Source organism: Solanum stenotomum, chromosome 7 (assembly GCF_019186545.1).
Source record: "Solanum stenotomum isolate F172 chromosome 7, ASM1918654v1, whole genome shotgun sequence".
NCBI classification, from domain to species: Eukaryota; Viridiplantae; Streptophyta; class Magnoliopsida; order Solanales; family Solanaceae; genus Solanum; species Solanum stenotomum.
The window spans coordinates 41,867,482-41,882,204 of record NC_064288.1 but is presented as its reverse complement, the minus strand read 5'-3'; the positions used below and the strand labels follow the sequence as shown (position 1 = coordinate 41,882,204).

Genomic DNA, 14,723 nt, shown 5'->3' with positions numbered 1-14,723 from the left:
CTTGTTGATGGTTTATTTGTTGTGTAAATGTGATTTCGTTTAGTAGTTGTGTATGAACTTAATGGGATTGTAGTTACAAATACAATTTCATCGTAGTGTTTTTGGCTTACTCGAGAGAGAGGTCATAAAACTAAGACTACTAAATTGATAGCCGGTGGTATTGGGTCGACATGGGTTCAACTCGAGAGAGTGAATCCTAGTCCTTCTCCCATACATTCAACTCGAGAGGGTGAATAGGCTAAGGTGGAGGCTGTACTTAATGCGGCAACTCGGTGTTCGAGAGAAATCAAGTTGATTCTGGGTAAGTTGCTCGAGAGAGAATTTACCCCCATTATAGTCTAGCCTAGTCAGAAATGCTCAACAATTTACTATCAAAAGCATGTACCCAATAGCCAAGTTTAACCCGTATTCATATCACATCCCAAGAATCCCGTCTCCATATCTCCTTGTATTTTTTCTCTTTTTCGTTGTTAATTAATCCAAACCCCATTGATAATTGATGTTTGTGTCACCCCTTATATTTAGTATGTTTTTATTCGTTAATATTTATAGCTATGACTAATTAGAACTTGATTTTATTTTTCCATAAACTCTTAAAACCACTCCCTGTGGGAACGATCCCAACCCTTGGTTGGGTTATATCACTACATGCGATCGTTTGGCACTTGAATTGAAATAGTGTCAGTTGATTACGTCGAACATCAGTATGCTCCGCCTGCCCATCGGCTTAGGGATGAAAAGTTGTGCGAAGCTTAACTTTAGTACCAATCCCTTTTTGGAATGACTTCCAAAAGTGTTAAGTAAATTGAGTACCCTGATCTGAAATAATAGATAAACGAACTCCATGCAACTTCAGTATCTCTCTTATATACAACTTGGCATAGTCTTCCGCCGTAAAAGAAACCTTGGCGGGAATAAAGTGGGCTGATTTTGTCATCCGATCTATAATGACCCATATAGAATCATTTTTCCTTTGGGTGCAAGGCAAACCCGCAATAAAATCCATATTCACATCTTCCCACTTCCAAATGGGAATATCTATGTCTTGGGATAAGCCTCCCGACCTTTGATGCTCCACCTTAACTTGTTGACAATTTGGACATTTGGCTATGAATCCCGCTATATCATTCTTTATACCGTTCCACCAATAGACTTCCTGTAGATCACGGTACATCTTGGTGGCTCTTGGATTAATAGAATACCGAGAACTATGAGCTTCTTCTAAAATTTGCTCCCTCAAACCATCAACATCCGGAACACATAACCGACCTTGGTACCTAAGTACTCCATCTCCCCTTGGGAGAAAGCCTCAACGGACTTTTTGAGTACCGACTCTTTCAACTCTACTAATATAGGATCAAGGTCTTGTTTAGACTTCACATCCATCACAAAGGACGATTCGGACCCATTAGGACCATGACACCACCCTTAGTGGAATCCATTAGTTGAACACCTAGCCGAGCCAACCTATGAACGTCATGCACCAATTCTTTCTTACTATCATCAATATGAACCACACTACCCATAGACAACCGACTAAGAGCATCCGCTACCACATCGGCCTTGCCGGGGTGATAAAGAACACTCATGTCATAATCCTTCAATAATTCTAGCCACCTTCTTTGGCAAAGATTCAAGTCTTTTTGACAAAACACATATTGTAAGCTCTTGTGATCAGTAAACACATCAACATGGACCCCATATAGGTAATGCCTTCAAATCTTTAAGGCAAAAACAACCACCGCTAACTCAAGGTCATGGGTCAAATAATTCTTCTTATGGACTTTAAGTTGCCTTGAAGCATCGGCAATCACCTTACCATTTTGCATAAGCACACATCCCAACCCAACTCTGGAGGCACAATACACCACAAAACCATTCGTTCCATCTGGTAAGGTCAACACCGGAGCGGGATTAAGTCTATCTTTCAACTCTTGGAAACTCTTCTCACAAGCCTCCGACCATACTAACTTAGCTTTCTTTTATGTCAAAGTCGTCAAAGGAGAGGCAATGGAAGAAAAAGCCTCAACAAATCTCCTATAGTAACCGGCCAAACCCAAAGAGCTTCTAATGTCGGAAGGAGTTAGAGGTCTAGGCCAACTCTTTACCACATCCGTCTTCTTAGGATCTACCTCAATACCCTTGCTTGACACAAGTGACCAAGGAAAGCTACTGACCTTAACCAAAATTCACACTTACTAAACTTTGCAAAAAGTTGTTAGTCCTTAAGGACATGTAACACAATTCTCAAATGATCCATATGTTCACTCTCACTCCTTGAATAGATCAAAATATCATCGATAAACACTATCACAAACATATCAAGGTATTGTTGGAAAATTATATTCATTAAGTCCATGAATGCCGCCTGAGCATTAGTCAAAACAAATGACATTACTAAAACCTCATAGTGACCATATCTTGTTCGGAAAGCCGTCTTTGGAATATCAACCTCCCTCATCCTCATTTAGTGATAACCCGAACAAAGATCATATTTTGGGAAATAGCTAGCCCCTTGAAGTTGGTCGAACAAGTCATCAATTCTCGGAAGGGGATACTTATTCTTAACGGTCACTTTATTCAATTGACGATAATCGATGCACATTCTAAGAGATCCAACCTTCTTTTGAACAAATAATATGGGAGCACCCCATGGAGAGATACTCGAACGAATAAAACCCTTGTCTAGCAAATCCCTTGGTTGCTCCTTCTAATCTTTTAACTCCGCCGGAGCCATTCTATAAGGAGGAATTGAGATAGGTTGCATATCCGGTAAAAGGTCAACACCAAAATCTATTTCCTGCTCTAGAGGAATACTGGGCAAATCATAGGGGAAAACTTCTGAAAATTCATTAACTACAGGAACCGACTCAAGAGAAGGGGTTTCGGATTCAACATCCCTCACCCTAACAAGATGGTAAATACACCCTTTGGAGATCATTCTTCTAGCTTTAAGACAAGAAACAAATTGACCTTTAGTCATAGAATTTCCCCCCTTCCACTCAAAGGTGGGATCATTTGGAAATTGGAATCTAACCACCCGAGTTCTACAATCGATAGAGGCATAACATGCATGCAACCAATCAATACCCAAAATCACATCAAATTCTAACATATCTAACTCTACCAAGTCAGCAAGAGTAACACTATGGGGCAAGGAAACGGGAAAACTTATATAAACCCTCCTAGCCACCACGGAATCACCAACCGAGGTAGAGACCGATAAAGGTTCTACTAACACTTCGGGGAGCATACCAAACTTCATGGCCACATAAGGAGTCACAAAGGACAAAGTAGGGATCTAATAAGGCATACACATCAATAAGAAAGACTTTCAACATACCGGTCGCCACATCCAGGGAGCTCTCTTGGTCACCTCGGGATTGAAGGGCACAGAAACGGTTCTTCTTGGGAGCATCGGAGTTTAAACCACTAGAAGGAACTTGTTTGTCCTCTTTTTCTTTAGCCGCAAGCATAGGATAATCTCTCATTTTGTGACCACTCTTCCTACAACTAAAGCAACCATCCATGCCAACTAGGCACTTACCATCATGCTTTCTTCCACACTTGGAACAAGTAGATCTAATCAGGTAGGAACCACTACCATTGCCTCCTTGAGGTTTAGGGTTGGACACCTATCTTTGTTGACCCTTGGAGCACTAGAGGAACCTTGTTTGGAAAACCTTTGTTGGAACCTTGGTCGACCTTGTCCATCGGATCTAGCATTGGAGAAGTTCCCATCACCGGTTCTAGCTCTTTTAACCTCTTTATTCTTTTTCTTGAGTTTTGACTCCTCAATTTGTTGAGCGTACACCATAAGCCTTGAGATATCCATGTCATGATGGAGCATTGTTGTACGACATTCTTCTTCAACCAAGTTGGACACACTCGTTAAAAACCTACTCATTTCATCCCTCGAATCCGCCATAATGGCCAGAGAATATTTGGACAATTAAGTAAATTTTAGGGAATACACTTTCATGCTCATACTCCATTGACGAAGGTTGATGAACTCTTCCACCTTAGCCTCCCTCAACTCTCGGGGAAAGAATTTATCAAGAAATGTCGATTTGAACACTTCCCACTCTATGGGATCTGCTCCTACCGCTTGGACCAACTTTTGGAAAGCCGACCTAACCTCTATATTCGACATAGCTGAAGGATCAATCGAAGCTTGAGGAGGACCTCCTTGATTCTCATTCTCATTCTCATCTTTCATCCTTCTTTCGTTAGCCCTTCATGTATTCATATCCTGAAGACACAAGAGAAGGATTAGGAGAGGGACTTTATAGAGTTAAACTCTACGGCACGACTTAAGAGTAATGAATGAAGCGAAATTTCCTAAACATCTTATAGCCTCTCATTCATAAATGTGGCGCACTACACACTCATAAAAAAAACTCTACTAGACGTGGCTTATGAGACATCATCCTAGAATCATTCTAAACTTTGTGCTCTGATTACCAAGTTTGTCACGACCCATGGGTACCCCTTAGATGTAACAAGGCATATAGGACCCCAAAAGGTACCATGGAAGCCTCTTAACATATCACAACATAAGCATAGAACAATAAAGAGTACAACACATTTCAAGTCTTAAATTTATTTTCATAAAAGCAAAGCGGAAGTCTAGACTTGTTTCAATTAGCCATCTATTACAATCCTTGAATCAAATGAAAAGGGACACAACCCATACAACATCGTCCACAAATGAAAATACAAGAAAAAAAACTACAAAAGCATCATCCGTCCTCGAATCATGAGGACTCACCAAAATCAAAGAGAATAGTCGAATCCAAGCTATGACCAAACGAAGATCACCTCAAGGACCGGAGCCTACACTTGTGGAAAATGTAGAATATATGGGTTAGTACAAAAATACACTAAGTATGATAGTCATGCATAAAAATAGTGAAGACATTCTAAAAAGGACATTTTAGTTGAATGTATGCAATTTACTAAGTTAAAACATCATTTTGAAGATAATGGAATAACATAAGTCATAAGCATAATCAACTCATAGATCATCATATCATAAGAGAAACATACTAAAAGTACCCTCAAAGTCTACTTGTGCAATGCATGAATAAGATCTCATAATCCCACCCATGCTAAGTAAACCTCCTTAGGTAACCATAGTTCATCATTCATGTTCTAGTTCATATTGTTGCCATAGTGGGAATAAGCTTTAACCGACATAGACCATGTAAGCTAAACATGGAATCCAATGTCTACCTCACACCAAAAAGGGGTTGTTTTACTTGCCTAAGGTAGAACCATACTCTTAGCTTAGGTGGATCCACTAGCTAAAGACCTATGAGGGCACATAGTTATGGGATAAGGGGATTGCTACTAGAAACCCGACCTCTACTAATGGAAGAGCTTCCATCCAAAGAGATTACTACTAGGAAAACCGCACGTCTATTAATAGAAGAGCCTCCATCTCATATCAATATCCGCTCGGTTCTAAGAATTAATTACCATATATTACATATTAAGTCTTGACTTAAGTTCATATTCATGGAAGAATATGTTGACACTCAATCCAACATAATTCATATTATAGCTCATAGATTCAATAGGTGAGAATGGCTTTTCAACCTTAGAATCACCATATTGTGAGAAAACCTTTCACGTCATATCATATTCATACATATGTGTGCATATAAGGATATCTTCCAACAGAACAACTAGATCATAATCATAATCACTTTACTCACAAAGTGTTCTTAAAGCATGTACATAAGTCTTATAATCATGCATAATTCTCATACTTTGCCCTTCAAGGACTATAGATCACATTTCATCAACACATCTAGAATTACTGAATTAGACATGGATAATAACATAATTCAACTAGCTCAATTATTATAAGCATAATCTCATAACATTCATCTATAATCAACAAACTCACATCACAAGATCATAATTGAGTAATATGGGGATTTCATGGGTTCTTGGGGAATTCAACATGAAAACCATAGGAAATCATCAATTAATACCTAATATATCATAAATCAATCATTAGAAACGTTTTTGAAAGGAACCCATGAGATTGAAGTCAAATCCTAACTTTTTGGATTTCTAGCTTTGAAATTGGGGGGTTTTTGAAGGGGCTCCATGGATGAATTCTATCCATGGAGGAAGAGCTACCATACCTTGGTGAAGAAATCCAACAAATTTGAGTGGAAAATCTTGTTTCTTCAACCCTAGCTTTCACTTTCTTCTTCTTCTTCCTTGGAGTTCTAGAGAGTGTTTTGGGGAAAACTGGGCTTTGATTTGGGATTTTGGAATTGTGAGGAGGATGACTTAATTTAGGGGTCATAAATCATTATATATTTAGTCTTATTTAGTGTAAAGAGAATCACTTAGTATTAAATAAAAATGGAAAACCCCAAAGTACCCCTCAACTAACTCCTCAAAATTGTTTCCAATCATCACCCACAACCCTCTCACCGACGGACCGTGGTTGGACCCACGGCTCGTGCTGGTGAACAGTGGGTCGGGGTTCTGGGACTTGGTTCTGCAGGCTGGACCCACATCCCCTCACACACGAGGCGTGGGGGGGCCTATAGGGCGTGAGTGGCCCCTCGTGGGTCACTGCCCAGGCACCTTTTTGGTCACTTTTAAAGGGTCCTCCTCAAGGACCCATCATTGGTCCTTAGGGAGTCGTACCTTAACGTTCTAATCCAAAATATAAATATTGAGTATCGGGAGTTATTTACAACTCTAACCCTCACGTCAAGCTCTAGTTTAGCCTACTAGTTTCTGAGGTGTTACATTGTTTTGTTCCCACTCCACATACATCTCCACCCCTACTCCAATATAAACGCCGAAATCGGCAACCACAAATCCCACCCACAGCACCTCCTTTACCTGATGTAGATTCATCCCAACTCAGGTTCAATACCCACCTCCTAACCCATTTTCCCGTATCAATACATCATCCACCACAACCATATCATCTACTCAACCACCCACCATTCATCACCCTGTCACTCGTTCTCAGAATAGTATCACTACCCCAAAGAAAGTATTTGATTATCTTGTCATTACCTCTTTGGAATCACTTCCCACCACTTATAACCAAACCCAAACGACTGCATACTAGAGAGAAGCTATGAAACTTGATTTTGATGCCTTAATGACCAATATGCCTTCACAATGTGGTTGACTGCAAATGGCTTTATTGTATCAAAACCAAATCAAATAGAAATATGTATAGATATAAAGCTCAGTTGGTTGTAAAAGGTTTTACTCAATGTCCTAGTGTAGATTATCACTCTACCTTCAGCCCAGTCGTTAAACATGTTACTGTTAAATTGATTTTATCACTTTCAGTTCAGTATAATTAGCCCTTGCACCAGTTAGACGTGAACAATGCATTTTTTCAAGGTCACCTTAATGAAGATGTCTATATGTGCCAACCTCCTGGGTATGTTCATCCTGATTTTCCTCATTATGTCTACAAACTAAAGAAAGCAATTCACGGCCTGAAGCATGCTATTGAGATGGAAGCTCTCCCATAGCTTGAGGTCAGGATTCTAGTAGCAATCTACTCATCCCATACATATGTTCCACCATAGGATGATTGTCTTAGATAGACTTTAGCTAGTGGATCCACTTTAGCTCATATTTATGATTCTTACCTTGGAAAGTAAGGACATCTCTTTCCGGTGTGGGGCAGACATTGGATTCCATGTTATAGCTCACATGATCTATATGTCGGTTAATGGTAAACTTCCTACAAAAGAAACTAAGTTAATTAGTAGTGTTTTATGAATCTTCCTTTATGATTTAAAGATGCATTGACCATGTTCATGATTTATGAATCTTCGTAAATGATTTTTACTATGTTTTAACTTGGTCATGCATTTCATGTTTTAATTATGTCCCTTTATGATCATGTCTCATGTTTTATTGCATTCCCCTCATACTTAATACATTCCATGTACTAATGCATACTTGTGCCTACATTGTTTCACTAATATAGGGCTCGATGATTCTTATCCTTCCGTTCGTGGCTACTTGATTGCATTAGAAATTTAAAGACTTGGAGAGTCCTCATACTTCGAGGATGATGTCACTTTTATAGCTTTATGTCATTTCAATTTCAGACTTTGTATGTGATGTATGGGTTACGTCCCAATCACTTTCCTTATGATGTATTGAATGTCTTTGAGACTTATGTCAGACTTCCATTTTTATCAAACTCTTTATGATATAGAAACTGTCTTTTGAATTCTTTACATTTTATTATCTTGTATGATGTATGCTAAGTGGCTTCTGTATGGACTCTCGGGATTTTATACACCATGTTACGACTACGTTGTACTTTGGGTCTTGACAATGGAGAAGCACAATTTAGTTACTAATTTGAGCTTAAATATCATAGAGTAGCTCATTAAATCTTGAATCAAGCATAAGGGACAAACCCCTTCCACAATTTCATTGATGCTCATCTTAAAGCAACCTAGATCATAAAATCTTTTTTCTCTTAACTCATGCATAGATTTCATAAAAACATCAATCATAGATTTAAGCTTCTTCATAAATTCATGTCTTTAGAGTTCTTATCATAATCAAGAATAATGCATGAGTTCATATGAAATTAATTGGAAATCATGCAATTAAGTCAAAACAATCATAATAATATCAAAATAAAACAATTGAATCAACACAATTGGAACCCATGAAGAATTAAATGAAATCTAATCAATTTGATTGAAACTTGACTTGAAGGATTGAGAAAAGTTTGGGGAACCCATTGATGAAACCCTGCATACCTTTACCTTGAAGCCCAAAACAATGGAGAAACTGGAGACTTGAAAACTTGAAGAACCCTAATATCCCTTTTGAGCCTTGGAGAGAAAAACTAGAGAGGAACTTGGAGGACTTTGGGGATGGGAAGGAAATAGGTAATTTTCTAGGAATAAAATCATTTATACGATTTATTTATAGGTTAAAACGATGTAGTATAGATCTTAGACACCTAGAAAAGACTCAAATACCCTTAAAATAATTGTCGAAAGGTTACCATTTTGACCTACAATCTGTAAGAATCCCAAAGGGCCAAAATCTTAGGGCATTCCTACGAGTCAATCCTATGACTCGTCATCTGTTCCACGTTCCATAGACCGTAGACTACAAAATTTCACCAAGTTTGAGAATTTTTTATGAAACCCATTCTACGACCCGTCAATCTTCATACAACTCGTCAAACCCTTCTGTGGGTCTGGGTCTTAAATCAAATCTTTGAACCCTTCACACAAAATCCATCTACTGCTCGTCCAAAATACTATGGCTCGTCTTGTCAAAGTCGTAGGTCCACTTACAGGGACTTATTTTTCAAAAACTCAACTTTGGGTTCTACGATTCACTTCCTACGACCCATAGGACTTCTTACGGTCCATAGGTTTGTCTCGTAGACCACTTCCTCAGAAGAATTTATGCACTTTTCTTTTCTTTCTCAATTTTCCAACTTTCGAGGTGTTACAATTAAACACTCAAGTTATATATGATATGTTTTTAGTTGGGGGTATTATAGTAATATAGCATTCAAGTTATTGGAACCTCAAAAAAATTGAACTTCGTACTCACTCAATGATAATAAATCACACAAGAATTTTTAAAGTGTAAGAAGAAGAAGACTAGAAGATCATAGAATTTTTGTGCTTGAAAATGAGAGAAAACCCCTCTATTTATGGCTAATAAATGATAGTATGAACATATATTTATTGTGCCTTAACAGAAAAGTCATCATTTTTCGAAAAAGTCACAACCCTATGGAGAAGTCACAACTCATTGAAAAGGTCAAAACCTTTTGAAAAAGTTAGAACTCATCAAAAAAGTTAAAACCCTCTAAGAAAAAATATATTATTTAAGTGTGATATATATATATGTTTTAAATTAGGATTATTATACAAATTTGACATTTAAATTAGGAAAGTCACACTTTTAAGGTAATATAAATATAGATAGGTATATATGCCACACAATAATAAATAGGGTGAGATAGACCAGAGATTGACGATATTCCAAAGGTAAGACGACGGTGAGATTCCTCTGAGAATTGGGTACATGATCAATATATCGTCATTGCAGTTAACGGGTCTCCATGAACTACTTTTTAGTATTCGTTCAAGATAATCCTTTTGTTTTATAGCCCTAGATCTATTTATAACTAGTCAATCAAAAAGTTTTAAATTAGCTAGCACTGCATCAAAGATGCAATCATCGATTCTCCCGAGAGGTTATAATTATCGTGAGCAAAGATATTAATGACGAGAATTAATTCATTTTGAACTCGAGAGAGATGACCAAATAAATTTTAGAAGGATTGGCTCTCTCAAACTCAAATCTCACATGAACAAAAGTGAAATGTATCTGTCGTGTGTGGGACAATGGGTTACATTCTCCCAACTTATTTGATGCTTCTATTATATGCTTTAGAGTGGATCAATTACTTTCATAAAAAGCTATGCTAAAAGGTTCCTTTCATTTTCTTATAATCTGATGAGATCATCAACACTCCCAGCTTGTAGGATATATATATATATATATATATATATATATATATATATAGCATAAAATAGTTGAAGAGCCTAAAATACCCTTAAACTATTGAAATTGGTAAAAAAAATACCCCGCGTTAACCTATTGGCTACAAAATACCCTTGGGGTTAACCTTTATGGCCCTTTATGACCCTTATTCACAAACGGTCCATTAATTGAATTAATTAATTAATTAATTTTGTCATTTAATACGTGTCACATTTTCAACTGCTAGAAAATAATTCATCAAAAACCTAATTTAATTTAGCCCAAACCCGGATCTACCCATTAAATCACTCACTCAACCAAAACTCCACTATTTGGAATGATGTCGTTGCAGATGCAGAGAAGATGATTCCGACAAATATGGTGAAGGAGATCAGGGCCATGGAAATGGAGTAAACAATGGGGATTTAATCGGAGGAAGGAGACGACGGTGACAAAAGAGGAGGATGGAGAACCATATCTAATCAGTTCATCGAAAACCAAATGATTAAAGGGTGTAAGCAGTTATTGACTATCAGCTCATCAGAAACCGAACGATTAAGGGTGTTTAGAAAGTTAATGACGTCGGATTTGAATCATCATGGTTTCAGGCAAAGAAAGAAAACCGAAAATCTTGTTCATCAACAAAATATATCTTCTCTACCGGAACTATTGTTAGTGTCGAAATTACGCCAAAAATATGTTAGTTTAATGGGTTTTTAGTTGGGTCAGGGTTGGGTTAGGTCAAACTAGTTTTAGTTAATTATTTTTTCTAACGAATTAGATCATGTCACGTATTAAATGAGAAAATTAATTAATTCAATTAATGGGCCGTTTGTGAAGAAGGGTATTAAAGTGTCACAAAGGTTAACCCCAAGGGCATTTTATGGCCAATAGGTTAACGAACGGAATTTTTATACCAATTTCAATCGTTTAAGGGCATTTTAGGCCCTTCTTCGTAATTTATATGATGTAGTTTGACTTGACATGAAGTTTAAAAATAATACTCCTTTTTTGAAACTTATGTTATAAAATAAGCCGTAAACATTTATGTGACTATCAATTGTTTCATTAATGTAAAATATGTGTTATAAAATTAAATTGCTATTAAATATAAAATATATATTTTAAAAAAAAATCAGTCATATAGATTGTTGTAGTGGGAGTAAATCTAATGGGTGCAAACTAATGCCAATTTGTTCATCATGGAGTTGAAAATCAGCGTAAAACGAGGAGGAGAATATTTAGGGATAAGAACCAAATTTATGCAATTTAAAAAATAACATAATGATGAGGAGAACAAAACTTTTCTTATTTTTTAGATGGAGTTGATTTGGCCATTAGGCATAAAGCCATAATATACAAAAAATAAAATAAAATAAAATAAGATAGCAAGTAGGAAAACTCATCCACACCCTCTTCAATATTTGGCTGTATTCTATTTGCTTTATCGACACATTTTTCTTTGCTATGGACCCTATCGACAAAAATAAACAAGTGCTATATGGGGATGCACGTTTGGTTGCATGCACTATGTTTTTCTAAAATATAATTAGTCTCCCAAATTGAATTATTTTGTAAGCTCACCTAATCTATTTTAATTTAAAATTCTGAAGTAGGTGAATCAGAATCTTGAAAAAATCATTTATCTAAAATATGATTTTTGGGGTGGTAAGTTGTGGAGTCAAATCCATCGGGTAAATCATTTTTTTAATTTCTTTTCTAGTTGAGATTACCTTTTGGTTTACTTTGAAAGAGAAAAAAAAAATTGTAGTAAGGTATCAAATTGAATATCGAAGTATTCAAGTATTACATCTAATTTATTTTACATGTTCATATTTGTATCTACTATTTACGTTTCTTCATTATTTATAATAATATTTAGTTGGAAAGTTGAAATCTTTCTATTATGTGCATATTTGTTTCTGAATTGTTTGACATAAATACAAAGAGTGAAGTCCTTGGAACACTAATAATTTTACCAACTTACTTAAATTTAAATGAGTCAACTATGACATTATTTATTTACTTGACACAATGAATTAATCTCGGATTAACTCATCAAATTATTAGTTAAAATGATCAAATAATGTAATTTAACGGGTTAAAATGCAACAGAAACTGATACATAAAAATTAAATTGAAGATTTTGAATTATGTAATTTTAATAAACTTTTAAGATACGAATTTAAGAAAAATAAATTAGCTTTAACTCTTTTTTTCAGAAAAGAAAAAAGAGAAAAGGTTGGGTCGTAACGAATGGGCTGGATTGTAATTTATTATGTGACCCATTGGCCATTTTAACCTGATTTATTTTGATAGGAGCAAATTTTGAATATTAAATTATAATTATTTATTAATTTGATCCGTTTTAACCTGTTTGAGTTTGATATATATATATATATATATATTAAAATTGCAATGAAGATAACTATAGTAAAAATATTATTGATTATAAATTCTTGTAATATTAATGTGGTGAAAAAACGATAATAAAAAATCATAAAATTGTGAATTCTTGTCATATTAATTTGGTAAAAAAATAATAAAACATGATAAGCATTATGGAACAGAGGGAGTTCTCAAAGACGGATCTAAGGAATTGTAGGGTCATTCACTCGAACCCTTTCAGCAAAAACCTACATTATAGATATAAGTAGACTCAATTATTTACGACTTTCAAAAAAATTCATCTTGAGATTTCAAGTTCAAACTTCATTTATGCGCGCGCATATTTTCTAAAAATTCCTCTGAAACCATCACGCACGCATTCCCCTGCCTATTTATCATCCTTAGCTCACTCCCATATTTTCTACTCCTCTGGTCTAGTCACTTTCAATACAGAGTCTGAGAAAAATGGGTAATTATAGATTTAAACTATCAGATATGGTACCAAACGCTTGGTTTTACAAGCTCAAGGACCTGGGAAAAAGCCGAAGCCAAATCAAGAGAAAACGAACATCTTCATCAACCTCATTATCATCTTCAATATTTTACTCATCATCAAATCTTCAACAGCACCATAGAAAATCATATTACTTTTCAAGAAACCTTAGACCTAATAATTCTCATCAAACCAATGTAACACTGTCTAAGCATATCCCAACTTCCAACAATTTCTCAGAAACACCAAGTAAATATTCCAAGAAAAGGAAGAACATTATGAGGAGAAACACTCCTAAATGTGTCAATTCCCCCTTTTCCTCTGAACCACAATCCTCTCTTCATTCTCCCAAATCCATGATTTTGTCACCATCTCATCGTCGTTGCAATGATCATATATTAGACTCTGTTTTGAAAATCGATCTTCCTCCAATTATAACCAAGTCCAACAAAAAGGAAGAAAAAACAGAGCTCAAGTTTTTAACAGTGAAAACAGAACAGAGTACAAGTCCAAAAAGAAGAATTTCAGTGAGTTCATCATCAATTGGGGTGAAGTTGAGAACAAAATCTCCTAGAGTAGTAAGCAGAAAAAGTGTTTCTTCAAGAACAAGCTATGCAGTGGTGAAGTCATCTAAAGATCCACACAGAGATTTCAAAGAATCCATGGTAGAGATGATAGTGAAGACTAACATAAAGACATCTAAAGATTTAGAAGAACTTCTTGCTTGTTATCTTTCATTGAATTCAGATCACCACCATAATCTCATCATCAAGGTTTTCAAGCAAATCTGGTTTGATATTCAACTAAAATAAATTTGTAAATTTAATTGATTATTAATCAGATTGGAGCTAGAAGCTCGGGTATGGATTTGATCGAATCAGTAACTTTTGATCAAATAGTGTATTTGTAGTAACAAGTTTATTAAATATGTTAAAATATTAAGTTTAGAATCCAATTATTAATACTTCTTCCATTTCTTCTTAATTATCATGTATACTAAAAATATTTGTTCCAAAATAGAGTAGTTGTCAATTTACACAATGAAGAGAGAGTTACTAGTTTGTTTCCAACTTTGCCGTTAACATTAGTTATTCTAGAATTAAGAGCCACATATATAGAAAAAAATTAAAGAATTAATAAGGGATATATTAATCAAACAATACACCTTATTATTCCCTCGGTTCCTATTCATATGTCACAAATTTAAATTTCACGTCCCTTAAAATTAAGAAAGTTTATCATTATACATTTATTTAGTGATCTCTTGAAGTTAAGGTTTTTTTATAAATGAATATAAATT

The 14,723-nt window shown here is 35.6% G+C and overlaps 1 protein-coding gene across 1 annotated transcript; it reads left to right on the top strand.

The window, feature by feature from the left end:
- Positions 1 to 13,386: 13,386 nt before the first annotated feature.
- Positions 13,387 to 14,276, top strand: LOC125871578 (transcription repressor OFP1-like). Its single transcript, XM_049552204.1, has one exon. The coding sequence runs from the start codon at positions 13,396 to 13,398 to the stop codon at positions 14,233 to 14,235; it is 840 nt and encodes a 279-aa protein (XP_049408161.1). The 5' UTR covers positions 13,387 to 13,395; the 3' UTR covers positions 14,236 to 14,276.
- The last annotated feature ends 447 nt before the right edge of the window (positions 14,277 to 14,723 follow it).